This window comes from Castor canadensis, chromosome 7 (genome assembly GCF_047511655.1).
Source record: "Castor canadensis chromosome 7, mCasCan1.hap1v2, whole genome shotgun sequence".
NCBI lineage: Eukaryota > Metazoa > Chordata > Mammalia > Rodentia > Castoridae > Castor > Castor canadensis.
In genome coordinates, this window is record NC_133392.1 from 145779710 (window position 1) to 145806468 (window position 26759).

Below are 26759 nucleotides of genomic sequence, written 5' to 3' on the forward strand. Positions count from 1 at the left end.
AAAAAAACTTGCCTGGGGTCAACAGTAAAGGGCCTGGGCCTGGGTTGGAATCCAGGAATGCTGGTGACCAAGTCTGGGCCACCTCATTCTCAAGGAGTGATGAGGTCTTTAGCTGAGGGCTGACTCCTTAGGGCTCAGACTTCCATAAAAATCACACAGCACCTGCAGGGATCCGCAGACCTGGAACAGATCAACTCCTTAGGGCAGCTCTGACACTCACTACCCAAGGTCACAGCAGTCTAGACTGGAGAGATGGGGAATGTAAATGGAAAATCCACAGTAAGTCTTTTGACTGAGGGAAGCAGGCTTTTGTGACAAAAGGGTTGTTTAGGAGAAACCTGGAGATGTTCACATATTTATTGAGTATTGGGTCCTGGTAATACAGCTGCACATGGCAGAACTCAGCACAGTGGATTTGCCTGCAAAGGGGAGGGCCAAGCTCAGGACCATCCAGGAGGAACCTTGGACTGGAAACAAACAAGGGCTCCAGAGCTGGAGTGTCCCAAAATCTGATTGTCAATTCTCAAATCAGCAAATCTGACCTTGGGCAATTTACCTCGCCTCTGACTCTCCAACTTTATCACGGGGATCATCATCCCATTTCCCAGGATTGTTGAAATAAATTAAACAAAACAACACATGTAATGATCTAATATGGTGCTTGGCATACAGTAGGCACTCAATAGATGTTAGGTTTTTTCCTACAAAGGGGTATAAATGTTAGGCTCTGCCCCTAGCCCACCTTCTAAGTAAAGGAACAGCTTCCTGGCTTTCATTTTAATGGGAAAAGGGATATAAATGCATATAATTTAGTTAAGCAACGCTATAGGCCCTGTGTCCTGGAAAATGCACTGCAGAGTCTAGGCTTGAGTCCCGACTCTGCCCCCAAAATGTCCCCCTCCCCCACCTCCAGGAAATCCGTGTCCATTTGCGTGTTGTGCGCTGCTCTGGCCATCTCTGCACTGCATCCCAGAATTACCCTAGTTCTCAGTTTCGCCGGCTGCTAGCGCTGGCTGACGCTGGGGGGCAGCAGGTGTTGCGGCCCCTTTAAGGCTTGAAGCTCCAGTTGCAATTGCCGTTCCAAGACCGGTTCTTTCCGGGGGTGGAGCCTTACATGTTGCAGCAGCCAATCAAAGCGCTCCATTTTCCGCGGGAGATCTGAATTTCGCGGCACGCAATTTCGCGCTAAAAAAAAAAAAAAAAAGAAGAAAAGAAAAAAGAGACCGAGAGAAGCTCAGGGACCAGAGACCGATCTGAGAGCGATCGGAGCCGTCAGGGTCCCCTCCCCCGTCCGAGCGCATCGCCTCTCTGCCGTTCCCGCAGCCACTCGGGACCCCTCCCCAAGCAGACCAGACCCCAGGCGCCCAGGTTTCCAGGGCGCCGGGCCGTCTGGCCTTGGCTGCCCCCGGGGCGGGACAGACCCTGGCAGTGCCACCCGTGCGGGGCGATCTCCAAGCGGTGATCTCCAAGCGCTGCCCGGCTCGGCCGCGGGCCAGGAGGGGAGGGTCCGGCCTTGCCCCGCAGGCGTCCATTGGCGGCTTTCCCCGGCCTCCGCGCCATGCCGCGGGCGGTGTGAGCCGCTGCAGGCTCCAGAGCCCGCAGGTGCCTTCGGGCGCACCAGGCCCGACTGGGTAGGGGGCGCCGGACTCACCATGCTGCGCGGGCCCCGAGCCCTGGCTCCTGCCACCGCGCAGCCCACAAAGGGGGTGCCCGCTTTGAGCCCCACGGAACTGTGGCCGTCTGACCTCAGCAGCCCCCAGCTCTGCCCGGCCACCACCACCACCTACTACACCTCGCTGTACCCGCAGACGGTGCCTACTGCTGTGGCGCCTGGTACCTGCCTCGACGCCACCCCCCACCGACCAGAGGCCCAGGTTGTGCGCTCCATGCCCCCAGGCCGGCTGCCGGTAATGCTGGGATCCCCCGCCGCTTCCCCTTTGCTTTTCCGGGTGGGGGAAAGGAGTGAGGGGCGCCTGAGGCTCATGAGTGTAGCAGCAGCTCGAGTTTTGGGGAGGAAGATGAGCTTTCAGGTTCCAGAACAATCCATTGCCCCCCGAATCAGATTTCAGATGAAGTAATCTTACTCAGTGGAGTGGAGTGAGCACTGGACTGGGAGTTTGGAGACACAACCCATTGTCCCTAGCGCACTGTGTGACCTTGGGCAAGACCACAAGGCATCTAGCATCACCCAACCTTTCATTTATCCCTTCATTGTTTGGCCCATGAACCAGCATGGCTATTGCCCAGGCACACAGCTTGGCCTGGGGTTATCTTGGGGACTTTAAGACAGGGGATTGTTTTTGTGGGTCTCTTGGGTCCAGTCTGGCTTGGACAGACTCCAAATTGTCCATCTAGCCACTCCTTCCCATGTGTCTGTCCCAGGTCCTCCCCCAAGCACAGTCTTTCCTCCCAGATAGCCAGTAGCAGATGCAAATGCAGGCGGCCCTCCGGGGTTACTGTTCTAATGAGCTGTTCCCTTATGTAGTCCCTGATCTGTTGTCAGGGAGGGCCCTAAGTGTGGTGGCACCAGGCTGCAGCTTAGGGTGTGTTTTGAGGGAGTGGAATTCCTGGAGCCCAGGTGAATGGAAACAATCTTAGGGTGGGGGTGGGGTGGGAAAGGGCCCTGGGGAGTTGGGGGAGTGGGGTGGAGGTTCGTGAGCCTGGTTTCGGGTCCTGACTACCAGGAATTCACTGTGTGTATTTGGATAGGCCTGGGCCTCAGTTTCCCCTTCTTTTGTGCATGGGGTAGCTGTGAATGGGACTAGCTCATCTTGGTCACTTCCAGCTCCAGGGCCTAGGTTTTGGAAGAAGGCTCCAGGAAGGGGAGATGGGGGTGTTATAGATTTGCCTATTTGTAGGTGTGATGAGTAAGTCTAGGAGTAGGGTTATGCACCCTCTACAGCCCCAGAGGCATCTATCAGGCCTGTGCCAGTCAGCAGGCATCCATCCTAGCCATCTGTCTGCAGGCAGAGCCCCAGCTCCTGTCATGAGAACCAGGCTTTGCTTTACCTTCTGGAGCCCCTTCCTGCACATTAATTCCAGCTCGGAGGGCAGCAGGCAGGTCTTGCTACTCCCATTTTATAGGTCAAGCAACTGACGATAACTATCATCTTGTTGTGTCTTGTGCTCAGCATTTTATGGTCTAGAACCTTTTTTGTGGCCTGTGAATTGTGGGTGGAATTAGTAGTTCCGTGTTACAGGGGGAAACTGAAGGTGAGAGGGGATGAGACCTGTCCAAGGTCATACAGGGAGATGGGGTGGAGTGACCTGACATACAAGGTACCCTTCTCTGTGCAGCCTTGACTTAGGAGCTAGGAGCCCTCAAGGAAGGAGGCTCAGTGGGGGCGCAGTCTCCTCTGGCCAGCTGCTTTCAGCCTGGAGTTTCAGTAACAGCTGTGGTTTTGAACTGTTTTGAACCTTTGCTGCAGAGGAAGCAGTGCATCTGTCTGTACCCTCTCCCAGAGGGGTTCCGAGAGTTTAGCAAGAATGGCTTTCCTTCATCAAATGCCTCTCCTGTGCCAGGTGCTGCTTGGCACTCCTCATGCTTGTTATCTTGGTCAAGATGCCTGGGTGAGGCACCTTGCTGATGAGGAAACTGAGCAGAGAAGTGAAGTCACCCACCCAAGTCACAAGCCAAGAAGTGGGGAAGTCTCCTTGGACCAGACCCCTTAAAGGCCTGCCAGCTCCAGAATCCCCCTCCTTTTGGTCCCCAGCTGCTGGGGCTCAGCCCTGTGGGCAGGGCTGCCCCCTGCTTACTCATTTACAAGGGTGTGACCTGGAGCAGCTCCAAACCCAACCCTGGGTGTGGCCACCTGCTTTGTGGCCAGACTGCAAAGTGCAGAGCGAGCAGGATTTATTGAGGGAGCTGTCCTTTAAAGGGATGAAAACCGAGTTGAATGGCAGAATGAAGGCCAAAACCAGGTCCCCTTGCTCCCTGTCCAGTGTTCTTGCCACCACCCTGAATCCCTCTTCTGGCCAGGCACATAGATTATTCTGTGTCAGTCCTAGGGACATTGAGGACACTGGGATTGTACAATGTCCCTTGTCCTTGACTTTTAATTTATCTATATTCCCAAATTTCCTCTGAGTAAAAGAATATTTATTTATTTATTTATGGACAAGGTCTCTATGTTAGCCAGGCTAGCCTTGACTGCCTGGGCTCAAGGGATTTTCCTACCTCAGCCTCCCGAGTAGCTGGGACTACATGTGTGCACCACTGGAGTAGGCTGAAAATGAACATTTTTTGGAACTCCACAAGGCAGATCAGAGGGGGCAGAAGAGGAAATGAAGACTCAGAGGGGCAGGATAGGGAATCCAAGGCTGTCTAGCTACCACAGGGCTAGGCTAGAGGCTGAAGGCTAGGCTTGAGCTCCTTACAGTTTGGCCTGGAGTTGAGTTAGAGACCTGGCTTCACTCTCTGTGTGACCTTGGGCAAGCCACTTCTCTTTCTCTTACGTGGTTTCCTTACCTTGCTGCCTGTAAGGGTTTTTTTTTTTTTTGGTGGTGGTACTAGGGCTTGAACTCAGGGCCTACACCTTGGGCCACTCCACCAGCCCTTTTATGTGATAGGTGTTTTCGAGATAGGGTCTTGCGAACTATTCACCTGGGCTGGCTTTGAACCACAATCCTCCTGATCTCTGCCTCCTGAGTAGCTAGGATTACAGGTGCCCAGTCTGTAAGGGGTTTGTACCTGGGGATCTCTGCTCTTCCGGGAAAGAAGTGCTCTTTTTCCAAGGGGCTAGCCAGGTCAAAGGGGCTGCCTAAGAGGATCCAGGTTACAGCCATGCTGGCCTCTGGGTGTGGGGCAGACCCTTGCTCTTCTGCTGTCTCTTTTCAGCTCATCCTTGAACTTTGCCCTTGCTGGCCACTTGCCAGCCTGGGCAGGATGCTTTGCTGTACTGTCTTTCTAAGTCCTCAACAGAGGTAGAGAGTAATCCCCACCAACTTTACAGTTGACGCAAGGTCACCTGCTTTCCCCACTCACCCAGCTAAGAAGGGGGATGCCTAGCTTCAAATCAGGCTGGTCTGACCCCAAGGCCTGGGCTCAGCCTTTCTTGGGGCTTACCCTCTGTCACCTGTGCTCTGCAGGCTCAGGCCAGCTACACACTGACTTTTCTCTAGGCAGTGCCCAAAGGTATCAGGGAGGTGTCCCTCAGGTGGGAGACACTTTGCTACTTAGGGACCCTGGGAGTACAAGAAAGGGGTGAGGGAGAAGAAAAGTGAGGTGGCCAGTGTGTGTGAAATGATGGGGGTGGTGGTGGGCGGGCATAACCAGGTCTTGGCCTGCATTCCAGCAAATCCTGAGGAATGTGTGTGGGATGAAGTTGAGGTAGCCAGGTACATAGCCTTGGAATTGGGTAGACCTGGGTTCAAACCCTGCCTCTTGTCTGTCTGTGTGACCTTGCCATGACCATGGCACCTTAATCTCAAGTCCACGTGCTTGCCAAGAGAGATTGTCAGTATTGTTGCAAGACATGGGAGCATGTGACAGGCCTGGCACCAGATTCTGGTCAACATCCCTCCCCATGCAGGTAATGAGGTTCTCGTGGGAGAGGTGGGCAGGGGCTGACTATCCCCTCCTCTCTGCCCTCCGTATTCCTTCTGAGGGATGGATGAGGCATCCTAGGGTGGACAGCTTTGATCAAGACTGACAAAGGTCCTGGGGCTCACAGCCTCCATGACTTCAGCTGTAAAATGGGTCCTGGTGGGGATGGGGAGGTTCACTGAGGGGGTGGGTGCTGGGGCTTGGTGCAGAGCATGTGGAAGGTTTCAGTGAGTGACTGGGCCTTTCTCTAGTGACAGGGTGGGGCCAGACCCTTGGAGTGTAGGATTTCGCAGGGGGAGAGATAGATAAGGAATATTCAGGAGAGACTTCAACAGAAATGAGCAAGAGATGTTTAGATTATGTCTGGGTCTGGATAGGGATGGAGGAGAGGAGAGTCATCCAGGCACTTGGAAGCAAGGGAGAGCTCCTCCACTCAGTCCAGGAAGCCTTCCTGGAGGAGGCAGGAGTGGGGAAGGGGGACTGAAACCAGGAGGGGCTGTCACCTTCCTCCACCTGTCAGCCCAGCTGTGCTCAGCAGCAGTTACAAGTCCCAGCCCTGCCGAGCATGACCTCATCACCAAAGTGTTAAAATAGGCCTTTCAGCCAAGGCGGGGGATCTGGGGGACTGGGGCACAGTAGAGGAAGGAAATGGCTTAGTGGCCCCCAGAGGGTGTGTCCAGGAAGATGTCAAGATCTGGTTTGGAGAAGGGACTGTACATTTCCTGAGTCCCCACTGTGCACCAAGCCATAGGCTAAGAACTTTCTAGAAGTTACTCCTGAGTAACCCTGGAGGTTGGGATTTTTCTGCTCCATTTTACAGAGCAGGTAACTGAGGCTCCTAGCTATGGAACATGTTCCCAGGACACACAGTGAGCCTGGGAGGGTACTGGAGAGTCCAGCTGACTCTGTCCCAGTGCTCCAGTGCCCTGGCCTTGCCCTCGCCCCGCCCCTGACCAGCCCTAACTAGCAGAGAGGCCCTTTCCGGGCAGTGCAGCTCTGGCCTCATGGGGCCACTACCAGGTGGTGTCAGTGGTGGCAGGGTGGAGAGGAGCAGATGGGTCTGTGGTTTGGTTTCCTCAGCAGGTGTTTCTCAAGCGTGGCGGGAATGTGGAGGGTGGGGGGGGTGGGAGGGGTAGGATGGGGGGAGGGTCTCAGCTGCTTGTCCTTAAGACACTGGGGAAGGAAGGACTCATTGTCTGTCCCTCATTGAAGAAAGACTGGCAAACAGTCTATTCAGGAGGCCCTGGGCTGGAGCCTGTACATGGGGGGTGGTGATGTTTGTAAGGCCTCCCAATGTGGGTACGTCCCTGGGGCATGGTACCCACACCAAGCCAGGAAGTCCCTTGGGTCTGGGTGGATGCTGAACCCCACCCTGATAAGGGCCAGCTGTGCGGCTGTGATGGGCACCCAGCCTGGCTGGGCCAGCTGCTTCTACGGAAGGGCCCCGTCCCCAGCCTGATGTGGTTTAGGTCACACCCACTTCTCCATGTATGGTTGGGGGGAGGGAGAACTGTGGTTAAGCAACCCTGAACCCTTGGCCACCCTGTGTTTGGTAGGGCTCTAGGGCTTGGGCCCCAGATATGGGAGTTTCATTTGCCCTTCAGAAAACAAGACTTCCCCGCTCTGAGCACTCACTTCTCAGGTCACTGCTATTTCCTTACCAAGTGCTGTCGTGCCTCACCAGGACTAGTGGCAAACAGACACAGGAGGTGGCTGCTGGTAGCCTCCATGCCTTGGCTCAGGTTGGGGAGAGACTAATGAGGGACTGATTCTCAAACTGCCTCTTCTTCTCCCTCTCTCCCAGGCCAAAAGGAAGCTGGACCTGGAGGGCATCGGCAGGCCTGCAGTTCATGAATTCCGGACTCCCAAGGGGAAGTGCATCCGAGTGGATGGCCTGCCCAGCCCCAAAAGTAAGAGCTTCCTATGGCGGAATCTGTGGTGGGGTGGGGCAGGGGCAGAGGGCAGCAGCCCTGCCCAGATAACCAGGACTAATATTTGTATCACACTTTCCTGTTTTCGAGGGTTTCTTGTGTGTTCTTGCTCCTGATCTGCCTAGTAGATAGGATTATGTTCCTTTTACTGAGGAGGCAACTTGAGACTCAGCTCAAGGGACTTGGCCTGGGACCACACAGCTAGTAAGTGGCATCAGGACTGAAACCGATGGATGTTGTACACTGTTTCTTCCACACCATGCACCAGTGTTGATTCAGGAGCCTACTATTTTTTAAGTTTCATATTTAGTTCAATCTGATCTTTTCTAAAAGAGAATTTAGCTCAGAGGGGAGCAGAGGCTAACCGGAGCCTTTCTCCCACATAAAGACAGAGAGCTAGATAATTCAAAGGGAAGAGAAGCTTGGGTTCATCTGGCCTGTACCAGCTCAGAGGTTTTTAGGATCCACAGGCTTCCCGACTAGAGCTTTCTTAAAGCTAAGCTGGAGGAGTTTCTGCCTTTGGATACTTTCAGTTAACATTCTGGTTAAAGTGGGAGTTTAAGGCCAGGCATGGTGGCTCAACCTGTAATCCTAGCTACTCAGGAGGTGGAGATGGGAAGGAGCCTGGTTTGAGGCCAGCCCCTGCAAAACATTCACAGGACTCTATTTCGACCAATGACTGAGCATGGAGGCGTATATCTCTGTCATCCCAGCTATGCAGGAAGTGCAAAGGAGGGTCGAGGTCCAGGCCAGCCCAGGCATAAAGGGAGATCCTATCTCAAAAGTAATCAATGCGAAAAGGGCTGGTACCATGGCTCAAATGGTAAAGGAACTGCTTAGTAAGCTCAAGGTCTTGAGTTCAGTCCCTAGTACTGGGGGAAAAAAAAAAAGGTGAGAGTTTAAGCTGGTGTGTTTGGGGAGAAATGCTAGTTTTCCCAGGTACCTAATGAAGGAAGGTATGACTTAAGACACTGGGGAAAGGAAGGGAATTTGGGGATCCAGGCAGGGCTCTGACCTGACTTGACTGATCTCTTCCCTTTTGTGAACCCCCTTGTCTCATCTGTAAAGTGAGGCATAGGCAGATCAGGAATGATCACCAGTTGATTGGTGGAGGCTGCCCAGAGCACTGTATTGAAGAATTCCAAAGCTTAGCAGACTAGGGGAAAAGAGTGCCCTGATTGATTAGTAATGTCTGCCATGAACACAAAACCTGGTGAAGCAGTCTGTGTGCCAATACCTTGCCATGTATGTGTTAAGGAATTCTGAAGCCCCCTTCCTGAGGAATCTGAGACTCTTCAACTCAGCTTCCAGAACTAGTTTGGCCACTAACTTGCTATGTGACTTGCAAGTCACTTGATTGCAAAAGTCCCCTTGTGATTTAAGATGCTGCAGCTGACATGTGGTCTTGTGACATCGGCCGCATTGAGAAAGGGACATTTTTTGTGAACCTGCCCCGTTTGATGTTATATGACTGTTTCTTCTCAGCTAATTATTGGGCTACATGTGGAAAGAAAAAGCATCTATAAAAACACTCTCAAATCCAGGCTTGTTTTTCCCTACCTACTGTAATTGCAAATTCCTGGCATAACTAGCTGGAGAGGGTAATGGTTAAGAAGGAAGACTGTGGAGTCAAACTACCTGGATTGAAATCTTAGCTTTGCCATACTCTAAGTGAACTAAGCAAGTTACATCACGCTGCTGTACCTCAGTGTTCTCATCTACAGAATAGGGATGTTGTTCACTAACCTTATAGGGTGTTGTAAGGATTAGATTTGTTTGCATATGGAAAGTGTGAAGAACAGTGAGCAGCTGTGACAGCTGTTAATACGGCTGTGCTGAGCTGTGATGGAACCAGGAGTCAGGGCACTTGGTTTCTGGTCCTGACAGTAGCCCCTGGCAAGTCTCTTTCCCCTTAGGTGATCAGGTTCCCTGTCTCTGGGACAGTGCTCTGTAGACTGGGAAGTGGTGGGGAGGGGAGAACTTAATGGATCCAGGTCCATGGAGAGTCCCTAGGTTGGGCCCCTCTGAGCTGTGAGTGTTCCTCTTTCCTCCTCAGCCCCCAAGTCCCCGGGGGAGAAGACTCGGTATGACACATCACTGGGGCTGCTCACCAAGAAGTTCATTTACCTCCTGAGTGAGTCTCAGGATGGGGTCCTGGATCTGAACTGGGCTGCGGAGGTGCTGGATGTGCAGAAGCGACGCATCTACGACATCACCAATGTGCTGGAGGGTATCCAGCTCATCCGCAAGAAGGCCAAGAACAACATCCAGTGGGTGTGAGTGCCGGCCATGCCGCCGTCCAATGGTGCACGCGCTGTGGGTGGGTCTAGGGACAATGGCCAATGGGTGTGAAATGTCAGGGGTGGGGCTGATAGCAACTTTCCAATGGGCACAGGTGCTGGCAGTGGACGGAGAGCAGCCAGTAAGGTTTGAGAGGCTGGGGGCAAGAAACTGAGCCAGGTGCCTGGCAGGTGTAAGTGCTGGAGTAATAACAGCAGGAGAGCTTGAGAAGAGTGGGGCAGAGTGGAGATGGAGATGTAGCGGGTGTAAAGATCTCAGAGGATCCCATATCTTTCCTGCGTGGCAGGGATAGTGAGATCCCCTGTCTTGGCTTGGAAAGCCCCCCGGGAACTGAGTAGGTGTAAACCATATTCCTGTCCCGAAGGCTACAAGGTCTTAAAGACTTTCAGCCCCTGACATGACCCTTAAGAAAACCCACACAGGGAGCCAGGATTGAGGTCCCTCTGCTTTCCTACCATTTGGGGGAGGCTGGGGCATAGAGATGGATAAAAATAGAGTTCACTTGTTTCTTCTCTCTAGCCCACCCCCAAACCTCAAGTTCCAATCCATGGGACTCCCTGGAACTAGGCACCACCCCTGGTTCGCACAACCCAGAGGGCACCATTGCAGACCTTGTGACTAGCCTTGTACTGGAGTTTCCCATGCTTCATCAGGGCAGCTATGGAGTGGGGCTCCTGGATCTGGACTAACTCTGATACTGGGGGCTGCTCTGTTCCAGAGGCAGGGGAATATTTGAAGACCCCACCCGGCCTGCAAAGCAGCAACAGCTGGGGCAGGAGCTGAAGGAGCTGATGAGCACAGAGCAGGCCTTGGACCAGCTCATCCAGAGCTGCACTCTGAACTTCAAGCACCTGACTGAGGATAAAGCCAACAAGAGATATCCTCCATGCATGGGAAGGGGTCAGGGACAAGGGCCTGACAGGAACCCAGAGTTGATTCAATACCTCCCAGCAGGCACTAAGTGCCCTTAAGGTTGAGCACATCTGTTTATCCTTCCTTGGTGGAGTGGCTTTTTGTCTCAAGCCTATTAGTTACTTTTCCATTATTAAAACAAGACAAGTACATTTCTTGTTTTTGTTGTTGTTTTTGTTTCCTGGGGAGGCAGTACTGGGCTTTGAACTCAGGGCCTACATCTTGAGCCACTCCACCAGCCCTTTTTTGTATTGGGTATTTTCAAGATAGGGTCTCTTGATTTTTTCCTGGGTCTGGTTTCAATCCTCCTCCTGATCTGTGCCTCCTGAGTAGCTAGGATTATAAACATGAGCAACTGGTGCCTGACTTTATTTTTTTTTTCCAGTACTAGGGTTTGAACTTAGGAGGCTGCACTTGGTATGCAGGTGCTCTAGCACTTGAGCCACATCCCCAGTCCTTTTTGCTTTGTTTCTTTTTGCAATAACATCCCATGTTCACGCCTGGCTGGCCTGGACTGCTTCCCACTTAGCTGGGATAACAGGACCTTGCCACCCATGCTTTTACTGTTTGAGATGGGTCCCCTAAACTTTTTTGCCTTGAGCATCGATCTTCCTGAACTCTACCTCCTGAGTATCTAAGATTACAGATTTGGGCCACCCTGCCTGGCTTAATTTTTTTCTTTCTTTTTTTTTTTTTAAAGACAGGGTCTAACTATGTAACTCAGGCTAGTCTTTTTTTTTTTTTTGCAGTATTGGAGCTTGAACTCCGCCTTCATCTTGAGCCATTCTACCAGATCTATTTTTGTGAAGGTTTTTTCGAGATAGGGTCTCAAAAACGATTTGCCTGGACTGACTTTGAACAGTGATTATCCTGATCTCTGCCTCCTGAGTAGCTAGGATTACAGACGTGAGCGACAGGCACCTGGCTTCAGGCTGGTTTTACACTATAGATCCTCTTATCTCAGCCTCCCAAGTGCTGGAATTACAGCTGTGTGACACCACTCCCAGTGGTACATTTCAATAAATCTGGAGAATGGAGGGGGAAAAAAGAGTGAGCTGCCACCTCAATTCAGCTATTGTTCCTTGATGACATGTCTGTATGATATTTAAATATAGTTCTGCACATTTCTGTAGACATTTTCTGTACAACATCTGTTTGTTTGACCCTCCTGACTATTGCTGATCTTTGACCACTTTTTTTTTTTTTTTTTTTTTTGGCGGTACTGGGGTTTGAACTCAGGGCCTCATGCTTGCTAGGCAGGTGCTCTTCTCTGCTAGCCCTTTTTTGTGCTGGGTATTTTTGAGATAGGGTCTCATAAACTTTGCCTAAGCTGGCTTTGAATCACTATCCTCCTGATCTGTGCCTCTTGACTGCTGGGATTACAGGTGGAAGCCACTAGGTGCAGCTTCCCATTTTCTTTCTAAAGAGATCTGAGTTAGCTTGAAATATTCAAGACAGTTAAAAGTTTTTGGGTTTTTCTGAGTTGTATAAGGAGTGAGAAAATAATGTTCAAAGTCTTAGGAGAAGTGGCGAAGAACTGCCTGGCAGGCTCGAGGTTTGCATTTTGACCAGGCAGTTACTTTTCTTGACTCTCCTGCCTGTACACTGGCCTATGTGACTTACCAGGACATCCGTGCTGTTGGCAACTTTAAGGAGCAGACAGTGATTGCGGTCAAGGCCCCTCCACAGACAAGACTGGAAGTGCCTGAGAAGCCAGAGGTGAGAGGGGAAGCATTTGATGGAGACCAGAGGTAAGGAGGTCCCAGGTAGCTCTGTAGACTCTGTCCCTGGCACTGCCCAGTCCCAAGCTCCACTGTCCATTCTGGTGCCTGCGGCAGTATTGGTAGCTTCCAAACCTGGGCAGATAGAGCAATGGAGACGGAGCTGGGCCTGAGGAAGTCTCTGTTCCTGCAGAGGGTCTCTGTTCTTTCTGCATCTCACCTGCCTGCTTTCCTGCACATATGCATGTGTGTGCCCATACATAACCATGTTAGTTCTCACAAGTCTTTTCCTGCTGCCTGAGCCCTCTAGGTTCATGGCCAAAATTCTTTTCTTTATGCTTTTTTTTTTTTTTTTTTTGGCAGTACTGGAGTTTGAACTCAGGACCTCACGATTGCTAGGCAAGTGGTCTTAACCTCTTGAGCCACTCTGCCAGCTTGTTTGTGGTTTTTTTTGTGGTGCTGGAACCAAACTCTCAAACTCAGGGCCTCGCACATGCTAAGCAATCACTTTGCCACTGAGCTACATCTCCAGCCCTGGATTTTTGAGATGGTCTTCTATGTGACCCATGTTAGCCTTAAACTCTCTCTCTCTCCTGCCTTTGACTTTTAAGTTCTGGGGTTCCAGGTGTGGGCCACTACGCCTGCCATAAGACCAAATTTCTTAATATTCCCGATGAAGTCTTTGGTGCTTGGCCCATTGATCTCGCCCACACCAACCTGTCTGTAGTCTCCCCGCCATTAGTGCAAGACCTTTACACATGCTGCTCCCTCCAGCTGAGATGCACTTCCCTCTGGTGGTTAACTGCTGTTCATCCTTGAGTTTCAACTCTAACCTGAGTCACTTCCTCAAGGAAGTCTTTCCTGATCACCTGAAGGCTTCACGTGCTTTTGCACCATACTACATCTTCATGGCCCGATTACGTGTTCATATTCTACTTCATCTGTTAAAAGTGTGAGCTTTAGGGCTGGATATGTGGCTCAAGTGGTAGGGCCTGATATGAAGCTCTGAGTTCAAATCCAAGTACTGTAGAAAAAAAAAAAGTATAAGCTTTACAAGAGAATGTTCTGCCTACCTTTTATCCTCAGCCCAGCGTGTGGCACATAAGGGCCCAAGAAATAATTTGTTTGAAGAAAGAACCAGGGCTACAGAGATAAGACCTGCCCCTCAAGACACTGTGGGGAGAAGACCCAGGCAGGTGGCAGTGCTGTCATTTCTAGGCTGAATATGTGCTTTGAGAGCATAAGAACAGAGGAACCATCGCTAGGGTGGGGGTGGGGATTACAGGTAAACTGGGTCTCAAAAACTGTAGGGTTTGGCCAGGTGAATCACTGCATGGAGAGCTGACTGTGTGCCTGAATGTCACATGTGCAGTCACGTGTGTAGTCACTGTGGCTTATGTTATGGGGAAGTGGTAGGAAGGAGGCAGGGATGGGAAGGCCAAGTCTCAGGGCTCTTGGTTACAACTAACAGGAAGCCAAGTCCAACTGGCCTAAGCTGGGGGTAAGGAAGGGGACCAAGTGACAAGTCCAAGGGGAGATTTGGAGCTTAGAGGCAAGGCTGGATGCAGGGGCTCAAACCATGATTTTTTTTTTTTTTTTTTTTTTTTTGTGGTATTGGGGTTTGAACTTAGGGCCTGTATCTTGAGCTACTCTACCAGCCCTTTTTTGTGATGGGTTTTTTTCAAGATAGGGTCTTGTGAACTATTTGCCTGGGTCTGGCTTCAAACCATGATCCTCCTGATCTCTGCCTCCTGAATAGCTAGGATTACAGGTGTGAGCCACCAGCACCTGGCTAAACCATGATCTCTTTTGTGCTCTCTGCCTCCACCTGCCTCTCTGCTGACTTCCCAGGTGGCAGAGATGGTTTGTGTGATGCCAGCTCAGTCACCCTGGTGGGAGGGGAGCTTCTGTTTCTTGCAAGTTCATCCAGAGTTCTGGACTGAATGCTAGTTGGGTCAACTTGGACCATGTGCCACCCTGAACCAATCATATCACTGATTCATCTAGCTTTGTCACAGCTTTGCACTGGGCACTGGGGAAGGGCTCTCCCCGCAAAACTGCATGACCGGAGAGAGGGGAGTGACTTCTCAAAGGAAATCAAAGAGTTCTCCCTGAAAGAAGGGGGCTTAAGCAGAACAGCCTAACAATGATGTGTACCCAGCCAGGTGGGACAGGCTTCAGTGTCCAACTCAGGGGTTGAACTTGCTCACATGGATGGTGGCAGCCACATGTGTCCGTCCATACACCCTGCTCTGTGGATTAGTGTCCAGTGTCCAGGGCCATGAGCTGGCTTCTCTTCCTCCTCCAGGAGAGCCTGCAGATGTATCTGAAGAGCACCCAAGGGCCCATCGAAGTCTACCTGTGCCCAGAAGAGGTGCAGGAACCCGACACTCCTACCAACGAACCCCTCCCGTCCACCTCCGCCTTTAGCCCCAACCCTGACTGTGCCCAGCCCAATGTCAGCACTGACCATGGGATCATGGAGCCCGAAGGATCCTCAGGTAGGCCCTCTGTCCGGAGGGACAGGAGGTGAGGAGAGTGTCTGGCCTTAGTTTCTCCTTCTACATCTGTGTTTATTGGATATTTACCGTCCTCTCATCCTGTCCAGCTAGGGGTACAGTCTGTAGGGGCCCTCTGTGCTTTATGACGCCTGTGTGTACCTGTCTCACTGTGGAGCCGATGCTGCTCCATGGGCAGAGGACTTGAATCCTACCTCAGCCACTTACCAGCTCTGTGTCCTTGGACAAGTTACTTGACTTCTCTTTGCTTCAATGTCTTCAACTGTAATGGGCAGAGTAATTAATAGCTAACTCTGGGGTTATTGTGAGGATCTGAGAGTTTCCATGAGAGCACTTGGCCTGGTGACAGCTGTTGACTATTGTCCTTCCTACTGCTACTAACAGTAGTACCACTATTGCTGTGGGGACTGGTCACAGCTAAGCCCCTGGCAGGTCCTCAGCAAGTGACAGAGAAACAGTTTCCTGAAGAGGGCCTGAAACTCGGGAGATAGAAACTAGGCTTTCTACACCATGACTCTCCCAGATACTCCATCACCACATTTCTCCTCATAGCCCTTCTTGAGGTAGATCTTATTAGAGATAAAGAAGCTGAGGCGGAGAAGTGATGTGACTTGCCCAAGGTCTCACAGCTGCGTCTTTACCTTGGTCTACACTCTCCAGGTGCTCTGTCTGCAACCTCAGAGCAAACAAGGAAGGGCTCCTGTTATGTTTTGTTTTTTCTGGTGGCACTGGAGTTTGAACTCAGGGCCTCACACTTGCTAGGCAGGTGCTTTTACCACTAGCCACTCTTACAGCCCCACTTTTTTTTTTTTTTGTGGCAGCAGAATTCCCTTAAGTAGAGCCCTAGGGTTCAAACACAGGCAGAGCTAGCAATGTTTGGGTGGTGGGGTCTGTAGAACATGGGTTGGATTCCATTTCTCTGACTCAAAGATTGACATGCTCTTGCCTGCTGGCCAAATCTGGACTGTTTTTATATGGCCCATAAACTAAGAATGGTTTTTGCTTTTTGGTTTTGTTTTTATTTAGTGGTGCTGGGGATAAACCCTGCATACACATGAAGTAAGCACTTTTCCACTGACCTATGCTTTTTAGTTTTTCTGTCCTTTCTCCTCTCCCCCCGGCTAGTTTTAGGGATTGAACCCAGAGCCTTGCACTTGCTAGGCAAGCACTCTACTACTTGAGCCATACCCGCAGCCCTTTCTGTTTGTATTTTTTTTTTTTTGGCATTTTTTTTATTGTTGTGTTGTGTGAGGGTACATTGTGGCATTTACGGAAGTTCTTACAACATAGCACAGTTGAATTCACCCTGTCCACCATTCTCCTTTATCCCCGCCTCCCCCCATTCCTGGAATAGTTTCAACATACTGTTTTTCCATTTACATACATGTGTACACAATATTTGCACCGTATTCACCCTCCTTTACCATTTTTCCACCTCCTCCCCCCTCCCACCGGTACCAACCTCCCCAAGCAGGACCTGTTCCACCCTCTTGTTCTCTGACTTTTTTTTTTTTTTTTGCAGTACTGGGGTTTGAACGCAGGGCCTACACTTTGAGCAACTCCACCAGCCCTTTTTTGTGATGGATTTTTTCGAGATAGGGTCTCACGATCCTCCTGATCTCTGCCTCCTGAGTAACTGGGATTACTGGCATGAGCCACCACTGCCTGGCCTGTTCTCCAATTTTGTATAAGAAAAAAAGAAGAAGCTATTTCTTTTGAAATAGGGTCTCACTAACTTTGCCTTGAAGCTGGCCTCAAAGTCGTTGTCCTCTTGCCTCCAACTCCCAAGTAGTTGGAATTACAGGTGCTGCTCATCACACCCGGCTGGCTTTTACGTTTTTAAGGAGTTAGGGAGGAGCAAGTCCCACAAAGCCTTAACTGCTGCCCAGCACTTTATAGAAGTTTGCTGACCTTGATCTAATTCAACCCTTCATTTCACATGTGAATAAAGTAATGCCCAGAGGGGGCAAGTGGCTTCCTTAAGGTCACACAGCCAGTTCATGGCAGAGCTCAGACAAGAGCACAACTTTCCAAGTCTTTTTTTTGGGAGGAGGTGCAAGGGCCTTGCACTTGGTAGGCAAACACTTTACCGCTTGATCTTTGTCCCTAGCCATTTTGTTTTTGTTTTGTTTTTAGACAGAGTCTGAAACAAGGCCTGGCTGGCCTTGAACTCTCGATCCTCCTGTCTTTGCCTCCTGAGTAGCTGAGATTACAGACATGCACCATCATGCCTGGCTTCCAGCTCTTCTCTATTATCTTCTCTGTATTTGTTGGCTTCTTCCAGGGATCAAGGCTCTTCTGTATGCTAGCCATCTGTCCCTCTGGGCACCTCCTTGGTGCCTATCTGCTACTGCAGGCCTGTGCCCCACCCTGTTGTTCCTCCCAATGCTGCTGTTTTTCCTCTCAGCTGTGAACATGTGCACAACTCTCCAAAGTTAGAGCCACCTTCACTTCACTTGTCCTCTGAAATCTCGGGTGGAGGTGATGGACCACATGGTGTAAACAAGAAAAAAGTTTGACCTCAGCTTTGCCGGTCAGGACCTGACCATCACGGGGTTGGAGCATAGCTCAGATGGACACTTACAGAGCATGAACAAGGCCCTGGGTTCCATCCCCAGCACCAAAAACAAAAACCAAAACCCCTGAGGCCCAGAGAGGAGTAGAGGCTCGCAGAACAGTCGTGTTTGCTGCTGTCATGCCACGCCTACCCTCCACCCTGCCAGGAGGAGGGTGTCCTGAAGATACACACACCACACACACACACACACCACACACACACACACACACACACACACACACACACGCGTGCGCGGTTCATATTCTGGCCTGAAGTGGAGTCATTTTGAGGCATGAGCTCCAGAGGCCAGGCTCAATGTGAAGGCCACTGCAGTCTTGGGACCTGGGAATTCACCAGGGGAATTGCTAACCTTTGTAGCCTCAGTTTCCCCATCTGTAATAGAAGGGGTATGATCAAGAGTTGCCTCTAACGCCTCTCCAGGCTCCAACATTCTGAGGAAAACCCAAATGTAGCTGATGTATAGGATTTGAAATTGGGGGCTTGGATTCAAGCCTGTATCTCATCTCTTAGTGACTTCTTGTTGACTGAGGGTGAGTCACTTTAACCGCTCTGAGCCTTGGTTTCTACATCTCTAAAGTGAGGACACTTAAGGTTCACTCGTAGCTGAGCAGGGTAGTGCACACCTGTAGTCCCAGCTGCTCAGGAGGCCAAGGATTGCTTGAGCCCAAGAGTTTGGGGCCAGCCTGAGTAACACAACCAGAACTGGTTTTAAAAAAAAAAAAAAGTCTCATGAGCATTGAACGGGTCATAGAAGCAAAGCCTGAGTGTGGTTTTGAAAACAGTTGATGTGAACTGAGCACCACCATGCAGAGACTGGTGTGGTTTGGGGGATAGAAAAACAGTAAGCCATTCAGAGTGTAGTGGGGACACAGATGTGACAAATGGCAATTCTGCTCTGGCCATGACCAGTGGCAGGAAAGAGGGCAGGGTCTGACCTGTGGTGGAGGTTTCTGCTGTATGACCTCAGTCACTACTTCCAGCAACTCGGGAGGTGGATCCTGCTTTTCTTGAGGAACTGAGGCACAAGCTGGTGAGAGGCAGGGCTGGGGTCTGAGCCTGCGTTCTTCTCGTTCCCAAGCCAGGCTTTTTGATGTAGCACCAGCAACATCGTTCTGGGCAAACATTAGATGTTGCGGTGCTGGGAATCGAACCCAAGGTCTTGTGCATACTAGGCAAATGCTGTCCCACTGAACTGAATGCTGTCCCTCAGCCCAAGACAGGCTCTTTTTGTAACCCAGCTTGGCCTTGAACTCACTATCCTCCTACCTTAGCCTCAAGTACTAGGATTATAGATGCCTTGCAACATTAGATTTTTTAAATTCAGATTTTTTTCTTTTGTGGTGGGACTGGGGTTGAAACTTAGGGCTTTGTGCTTGCAGAGCACGTGCTCACTTGAGCCATACCTCCAGTCCATTTTGTTCTGGTTATTTTGGAGATAGGGTCTCATGAACTATTTGCCCCAGCTGACATTGAACTGTGATCCTCCTGAACTCAGCCTCCCAAGTACCTAGGATTATAGGCAAGCCACCATCGCCTAGCTAAATTTAGATTTAATTGACTTTTTTGGGCCTCATTTCCCTCATCTGTGATTGAGGTGATCATTGCCTCCCTCTTGGCCACCTGAATGTATGAGGAGGCCAGCTGTACCTCGCCTTAGAGCAGAGCTGGCCCCTTAGCCCTAAGCTTAGGAATAAGGACAGCAACAGACCCCCAGCAGGGTTCCTGCAGACACACACTGATCATTCCTTCCTGTCAGCAGCCCTTTGAGGCAGACATCCCCTTCAGGGGTCAGGAAATGAAGGCTCAGAAACTTGAAGCCACTTGCCCATGGTTACCCATGCAGTGAGAGCTAGGCCAGACAGCCTGCCTGCCAGTGCTGTTGTATTTTCAAAGCATGGCTTGGTTGGGGCTTAAGAAATGATGCAACTGGTGGAATTCTGAATCTTAGAATCTTCTGTCAGGCAGTTGCCAGTGCCTTGTTCCTGTGCCTGGGTAGGAAATGACCTTCTTTCCTCTGAGTGGATGTGACCTTGGTGTGCTGAGGGTTATAGTGTGGCTAGAGGGTAGAGTGTGAACTGTGGAGAAAGGCAGGAAGGGGCAGAGAGACAGGCAGGGGCCAGGGCATGCAAGGTCATTGCAACCCTGAGTGGAAACTGGATTTTATTCCAAGCCAGTGGGAAGCCGGAAGGTTCTTAAGTTAGAATGAAGACTGCAAGGGGCAGGAATCAAGCAAGGTGGCGGGGAGAAACTCCTGCTATGACCCAGGTGCGGACAGGCTAGGACCTGCACATCAGCAGTGGCACAGAAGAGTGGCTTCAAGCTTGGAGAGTGCCTTTGACTGTGGAGATGGCCAGTCTTGCTCCTGGAGTGGTTGTCAGGTTGGATGCAGTGAAGTAGAATTCTGGATTAGGTACTGAGGATGGTGGTTCATTCATTTCTTCCCAGGAAAGGGAGGCAGGGGTTCAGGGAAGACTAGGAGTTTGGTTTGATAACAAGTTCTGATACATTGTAGCTGTTTACAAAGAGAGGTTGCAGGACAGTCATGTTGGAGTCTGTCTAGGGCTCAGAGCCAAGGGCCATGCTACAGGTGTCCCATTGGGAGCAGCAGGTCACCTCCAGGGGGATTTAAAGCCACAGGGCCAGCTGAGATCACCTGGGGAGGAGCAACAGAAGGAAAGTAAGAAGACAGAGGCAGGGACTATAGGGGCTGAGAAGAGAGAAGAGGAGGGGAATCTAGCTGTGGAGACCTAGGGGAAGTGGCAAAACAGGAAAGGAAAGCCAGGAGGGTCTGTGTATGTGGAACCAAATAAAGAAGGTGTTTGAGGAGAAAAGGCACAACAGCTGTGTCATGTGATTCTGAGAGGCCAGTGGAGGCCAGAGAGGGTATGGTTCAGTGTAGAGCACTTGCCTAGTGTTCATGAAACCCAGGGTCCATCACCAGCACCCAGGGAAGGCAGGGAGAGATGAGGCTGGAGAACTGACCGATTTAGCCACATGGATTGGCTCAGTGGGAACAGACCCTCAAAGTTTTAGGAAAGTATACAATGAAAATAAGCAGTAAAAACAGGCCAGTAATTAGAGAGGGCCATGAGATCAGGTATAGAGTGTGTGTGTGTGCGTGTGTGTACTAAAGTACACATAACAAAACTTACCATCTTAACTATATTAAGTGTACATTTATTTCAGTGTTACTAGATACATTCATAACTCTGTACAACCATCACCATCATCTCCATAACTCTCTCTCCTGTAAACTGGCTCTATATTCACAGACATAGCTCCCCATTCCTCCCTCCCCCAGCCACTCTTTTTTTTTTTTTTGCAGTACTGGGGTTTCAACTCAGGGTCTATACCTTGAGCTACTGAACCAGCCCTTTTTTGTGAAGGGTTTTTCAAGATAGGGTCTCACAAACTATTTCCCTGGGCTGGCCTCGAGCCTCAATCATCCTGATCTCTGTATCCTGAGTAGCTAGGATTACAGGCATGAGCTACCGGTGCCCAGCTGGCCATTCTTGTTTTATTTTTATTTTTAATTACTGTTATGCTGGGAGTACATTGTGACATTTACCAAAATTCTTACAATATATCATTCATCATTCTCCTTTATGTTCTAATCATTCTACATTTTGTCTTTTTGATTTTTTTTTCCCCCAGTGGTGGGGATCAAATCTAGGGCCTTATTCCTGCTAGACAAGCACTCTATTGCTGAGCTGCCCCCAGCCTGTCTCATGATTTTGGCCATTTCAAGTATTTCATATAAGTGGAATCATACAGTATTTGTCCTTTTCTGATTGACTTATTTCACTCAGTAATGTCCTCAAGATCCATCCATGTTGCTGGGTGCTGGTGGCTCACACCTGTAATCCTAGCTACTTAGGAGGCAGAGATCAGGGGGATCGAGGTTCAAAGCCAGCCCTGGAAAGCAGTTCATGAGATCCTATCTCGAAAAAACTCCATCACAAAAAGGGCTGGTGGAGTGCTCAAGTGGTAAGAGCACCTACCTAGCAAGCATGAGGCATGGAGTTCAAAATCCCAGTAATGCCGAAAAAAAAAAAAAAAGATTCATCCATGTCATATGTCAGAATATCTTTTTTCTAGGTTGAATAATATTCTATTACATTATTTCATATTTTGCTTATTCACTCATCTATCAGTGGTCACTTGTTGCTTCTGTGATGAATATGCTTCTAGGAACACGAATGTACAAATGTCTTCTTGAGACACTGCTTCCAGTTCTTTTGGGTGTACATCCAGAAGTAGAATTGCTGAATTCTACTTTTTTTTGGTGTGGTGTTGGGATCAAACCCAGGGGCTCATGCGTGCTAATCACATGCTCTAGCCTTGAACTATATCCCCAGCCCCTCTGTTTTTAATAGTGGAGGAATGGCCGTACTGTTTTTCACAGTGGCTGCACCATCTTGCATTCCTACCAACAGTGCCCATGGGCTCCAATTTCCGAATGTCGTTGCTGGCACTTGTTGGTTTTTGGTAGTAGCACCCTCATGGGTGTGCAGTGATTTGATTTGTGTTCCCCTAATTAGTGACGTCAAGCATCTTTTTATACGCTTATCAGCCATTCTGTATCTTTGGAGAAATGTCTGTTTAGGTCTGTTGCCCATTTTTGAATCAGGGTTTTTTATTATTGTTTCCGAGTTTGGGCAGTTCTCTATATATTCTGGATATGAATCCCTTATCAGACATATGATTTGTAAATATTTTCTCCGATTCTGTGGGTTGCCTTTTTATTCTGTTGATAATTGTTTTTGTGCCTAATTTTTAAATTTTCATTAAGTCCAGTTTGTCTATTTTTTTCTTGTGCCTTTGGTGTCATATCCAAGAAATCATGGTCAAATCCAATGCATGAACCTTTTTTTTTTTTTTTTCTGTTTTTTGAGATAGAGTCTCACTGTGTAGCCCACGCTGGGCTCAAACTTATGATCCTCCTGCTGAGCCTCCCACGTGCTGGGATTACAGGTGTGCCACCCTTACCTGACATGAAGTCTTTGTTCTGTTTTCCTGTAAGAGCTTCACAGTTTTAAATAGTCTTATATTTAGGTCTATGGTCCATTTTGAGTTAATTTTTGCATATGGTGTTAGATAAGGGTCCAACCCTTGGCATGGACATCTGTCAGAAGGACTGCCGCTTAGGAAACGGTATTTTTTTTTTTATCTCTGATCTTTTGTTTTATTAATATTATTTTATAAAACAATATTAAGAACAGAGAAAACAAGCTGGGCATAGTAGCATGCAGCTGGAATCCCAGCACTTGGGAAATAGAGCCCGGAAAATTGTGAGTTCATCAGTCTAGGCTACATAGTAAGATCAAGGCCATCTTGGGCTACATACCAAGACCCTGTCAGAGAGAGAAAGAGAGAGAGAAGAACGAGGCAATGACACTCATTTTTTCAATGTTTCTTACTTCTCAGCAATGAAAAAGTAAGTTTAAAGACAAAGGGGAAAATAAGGAAAAGCTAAATTCAGATAGCCTTTCCTTTTCTATGGCCTTAGAAGTTGCTTCTTTTTTTTTTAATTTTATTTTATTCATATGTGCATACAATGTTTGAGGAGATTTATTCATATGTGCTTACCATGTTTGAGGAGAGGGTATTTTTGAGAGACACAAGTTATGAGAGTGTCAATGTGCCGATGGCAGTGATCTGTACACTGAAGAAACTGATGACGCAGGAAGAGAGGAGGCAATGTCAGGAGCAAGGACCTTGAAGGTGGATGGGGCAGGCTTCTGTTTGGGAGCAGAACATGTGTCTACTGAAGGGAGAGAGTGGGGGAATGGGGAGGTTGCTGGGGTTGGTGCCAGAAAAGGGATATGTCCCCACCACATAGGGTCAGGCATGACCCTTGTCTGTTTGTCTCCAGTACCAGCGCTGACTCCCCCGCAGATCCCACCGCCACCAGCACCATCTCTTGTCCCCTTGGAGGCCACGGACAGCATGCTGGAGCTGCCACACTCACTTCTGCAGCAGACCGAGGACCAGTTCCTGTCCCCGAGCCTGGCCTGCAGCTCCCCTCTCATCAGCTTCTCCCCACCCTTGGACCAGGAGGACTACCTTTGGGGCCTGGATGGGGGTGAGGGCATCAGTGACCTCTTCGACTCCTATGACCTTGGGGACCTGTTGATTAATTGAGTAGCCCTGTCTACCCCAGCAGCCCCACCCCTGTCTCTACCTCCTCATGGACAGACTGACAGACCCTCTGCCCACACGGGGACATTGGACACAAGGTCCAATGTCTCCTCTCCTTTCCATGTTGGTAGATGTGGGTGAGGAGCATATCAGGGATGGGGTCCTGTTCTTCCACTTTTGGCCTCTGACCTCTTACATGAAGGACCACAGGTGTGCTGGGCACCAGTGGCTCATGCCTGTAATCCTAACTACTCAGGAGGCAGAGATCAGGAGGTTCGAGGTTCGAAGCCAGCCTGGAGAAATAGTTTATGAGACCCTATGTTGAAAAAAATCCTCACAAAAAGGGGGCTGGTGGATTGGCTCAAAGGGTAGGCCTTAAGTTCAAGCCCAGTATTGCAAAAAACAAAAAAAAAGAACCACAAGTGCAGGTGACCAGATTCGGGTTCAGGGACAGGCCCTGTTCCCTCCTTTTGAGGGGTAATTAGGACCCTCAATTTTTCAAGAAGCACTTAATTAACCCGTTGTATTTATTTCAGATTGAGTTTTGTTTATCCTCCCTGAGTTTTAGCAGGGAGATTGTTCTAGTCTCTAGTATGACTTCTCCTCAAGGCAGAAGGGCAGACCTGGCTTCCAGGGGCCAAAGTCAACTCCCCATCTTCCCCATGGCAGTAGGAGTTGGGTCTCTGAGGGGCTTCCAGTTTGCTAGAATGCTAATTGCACTTAGGTCTTATAATTCTAGTAGGTACCAGGCCCTTTGACCTCTCCTCCCACTCTCAGCCTGATGTTCCCTGCTGAGGTGTCAGCCTAGGCTCCTGGTCTCCTTCATCCCGGAGAAGGTTCTATCAGCCATCCTGGGGCAGATGGCAGTTTAGGAGACCCCCTTCCAATGGAGTTCCTTACCTCTCTTGCCTTAGAATGGGCAGTCCTCCAGGGTATCAGCAGAGAAGAGCTTGTGAGGAAGACAGAAATGTGGAGGTAGCTGTCATGGCTGCCGCAGGGACCTTTCCTCAGAGTTTCTGCCTTGTCCTAGTTCCAAGACCTGGGAGGCAGAGACAGAGGTCCTCCACCACAGACAAACTTGAGGTGAAAACATGAAGCACCCCCAGGAGCTGCCTCTGTTTCCCTATTTGCCATGGTTGTTGAAGGGGCTGATTCTTTAAGGACCCCCTGCTACCCCCACACACACACCTCTCATAGACCCCTAAGGACAGAGGTGATTTAAGTTTAGTGACGGATTTGCTTCTTTTGTTACTAGAATGCTGATGGAGTGACAGGTCTAAACTGCAGACCAGACCCTAACAGCTAAGGAGGAGATGAGCTGGTGTTACCTCCTCAGGTATAAGAGCCTGGGAAGTTCCTTTGGTGTTTACCCCATTCCCCCAGAGGCTGACTATCCACAGTGTCCCTGTAGCCCAACTGGGGCAGGAAGTCAGCTCTTTTCTGCCCCACCTGGGGAGTGCTCTGGGCTGAACCAAGGGCATGCCTTCTGGAGAGGGGTACCCCAGGAGGAAGGTCTGAGAGGCCTTCCACCCACCCTCAGGGAGCTAGGGTCCTGAAGGGCTCAACTAGGCAGCACTTTTTTTTTAAGTTTGTAGCATTAAGTTGATTTAAAATATGAAGTAGGCTTGGTTGGTTGAATGACTCCTAAGTTGACTGACTGGCATTTTTGAAGTTTGAGATGTGGGTTTGTTTTGGGATGGGGCCTGATATGAGTTAATGCCCAACTGGGAACCGTCATGTCTTGTCATTGATTCAGCTTCCTGGACCCCCAAGTTAGCGTCCTGCTAGGAGTGGTCAGCAGCTCATAGATATCCCCACTTTAATTTTGTATGCTTTATAGGAATGTCTTTGGTCTCCCTTTCCCAAACACTCTTAAGGGGTCTCATCAAAAGTCCGCCTTGAAGTCCACCATGCCCTTGGCCCTTGGGTGGGTGGGGTGGTGTTACTGTGTGGGATCTGGTTTGGGGCCAGTGGGGCATTGCTGTTTCAGGGTCTCTGCTGGGTTGCTATTTAGCCTAGTACCAACTCTGAGGACAGAGACGCTTGACCTCCATGCCTCGGGCTCTTTCTGGAGATTTTTCCCAGATTTAGATCGGAGAAAAGGGAGAAGTGACCTGCAGGACCCATCTGGAATGAATTTAATGCTAAATCTGGCTGGAATTCAAGCTTTTCCCCACCAGCTGCAGGACAGGACAGGACCTTGCTGAGCAGCTGCCTCTCACCCTTCCTAGCCTGTCCCTCCAAACCTTGCCTGTCTGAGGGGCTAGACCTCCCAGGCTAATGGGAGACAAGCATGTGCCTCTTTCTTGCCAGTGACACTTGAGACCTCCCAGGTTCTGTAGAATGCTTTAAGAACACCATTGTGAGTGGTATTTCCTTTAGGGAACCACATGAACTTTTAAACTAGAGCAGGAGAGAAGCCAGTTTCTTTTGAGGATAAATTATTTCTGCCAGGAAATTTCTCAGCCCCACTAACAGGCACCACCACCGCCGGCAGCCCCCCCCCCCCCCCCCCCCCCCCCCCCCGCGTCACTTATGTCCCTAGGGACATCGTAGGCTTGGGGACTCCAGGAAACTGAGTAACATTAAATTATTAGTAAAGTTGGACATGTCCTTTCTCCACAGCAACACAGTCAACGAGCATGGATGGAGGGATGAGGGAGACAGGGAAACTTGGGCGTTTGCTTTAGGGTGGGTTGACTTTGTTTTCCCTTCCAAGTGTCTCTGCCTTCTTCCTGTAGTGTTTAGCATTGTAGTGAGAGTTTGGGTGCGCCAGCAGTGGGGTGTTGTGTGTCTTAGAACATATGAAGTGAAAGCCTGTGGGATTGACTGGAAACAGCTTTCTGGCTTTTGTCATATTTGGTGGTCCCACCTCATCAGGTACTTTGTTCTTGCGCGAGGCCCTTCAGGTGACTACAAGCCCAGCCAGCCTGCTGGCTCCTGAATGGGATGAAGAAGGCTTGCAGGCTCCTGGTCCCTGTGCTGGGACTTCATGAGGGTCACTTACTTCCATCCTAAGTCCTGCCTGGGTGAGCACCGGCTGAGCCTCCTCGTGTTGTGATGATGGGCATTAAACGATGGCAACTCAGGGAGGCTTGTCCTTGTTGTACC

At 49.9% G+C, this 26759-nt stretch overlaps 1 protein-coding gene across 5 annotated transcripts; it reads left to right on the forward strand.

Annotated features, from left to right (window-relative positions):
- Positions 1–1544: 1544 nt before the first annotated feature.
- Positions 1545–26737, forward strand: E2f2 (E2F transcription factor 2). Of its 5 annotated transcripts, none has more exons than XM_020175389.2 (7): positions 1545–1907; positions 7350–7455; positions 9533–9752; positions 10496–10654; positions 12294–12408; positions 14719–14911; positions 23383–26737. In XM_020175389.2, exons 1-7 carry the CDS (start codon positions 1653–1655, stop codon positions 23649–23651), a joined length of 1317 nt encoding a protein of 438 aa, XP_020030978.1. In that variant the 5' UTR covers positions 1545–1652; the 3' UTR covers positions 23652–26737. The 5 variants fall into 5 exon arrangements, with proteins under 5 accessions (XP_020030978.1, XP_073937100.1, XP_073937101.1 ...); XM_074080999.1 differs by lacking the exon at positions 1545–1907 and adding an exon at positions 5399–5531; XM_074081000.1 differs by lacking the exon at positions 1545–1907 and adding an exon at positions 6766–6844.
- Positions 26738–26759: the final 22 nt, after the last annotated feature.

Bases quoted from the DNA above. Each gene is read 5' to 3' on its own strand.
- E2f2 (XM_020175389.2), top strand. From the start codon at position 1,653: ATGCTGCGCGGGCCCCGAGCCCTGGCTCCTGCCACCGCGCAGCCCACA. The intron at 10,655-12,293 runs ATATCCTCCATG...TCCTGCCTGTAC, and splicing joins GAGGATAAAGCCAACAAGAG to ACTGGCCTATGTGACTTACC. The intron at 12,409-14,718 runs GTGAGAGGGGAA...TTCCTCCTCCAG, and splicing joins AAGTGCCTGAGAAGCCAGAG to GAGAGCCTGCAGATGTATCT.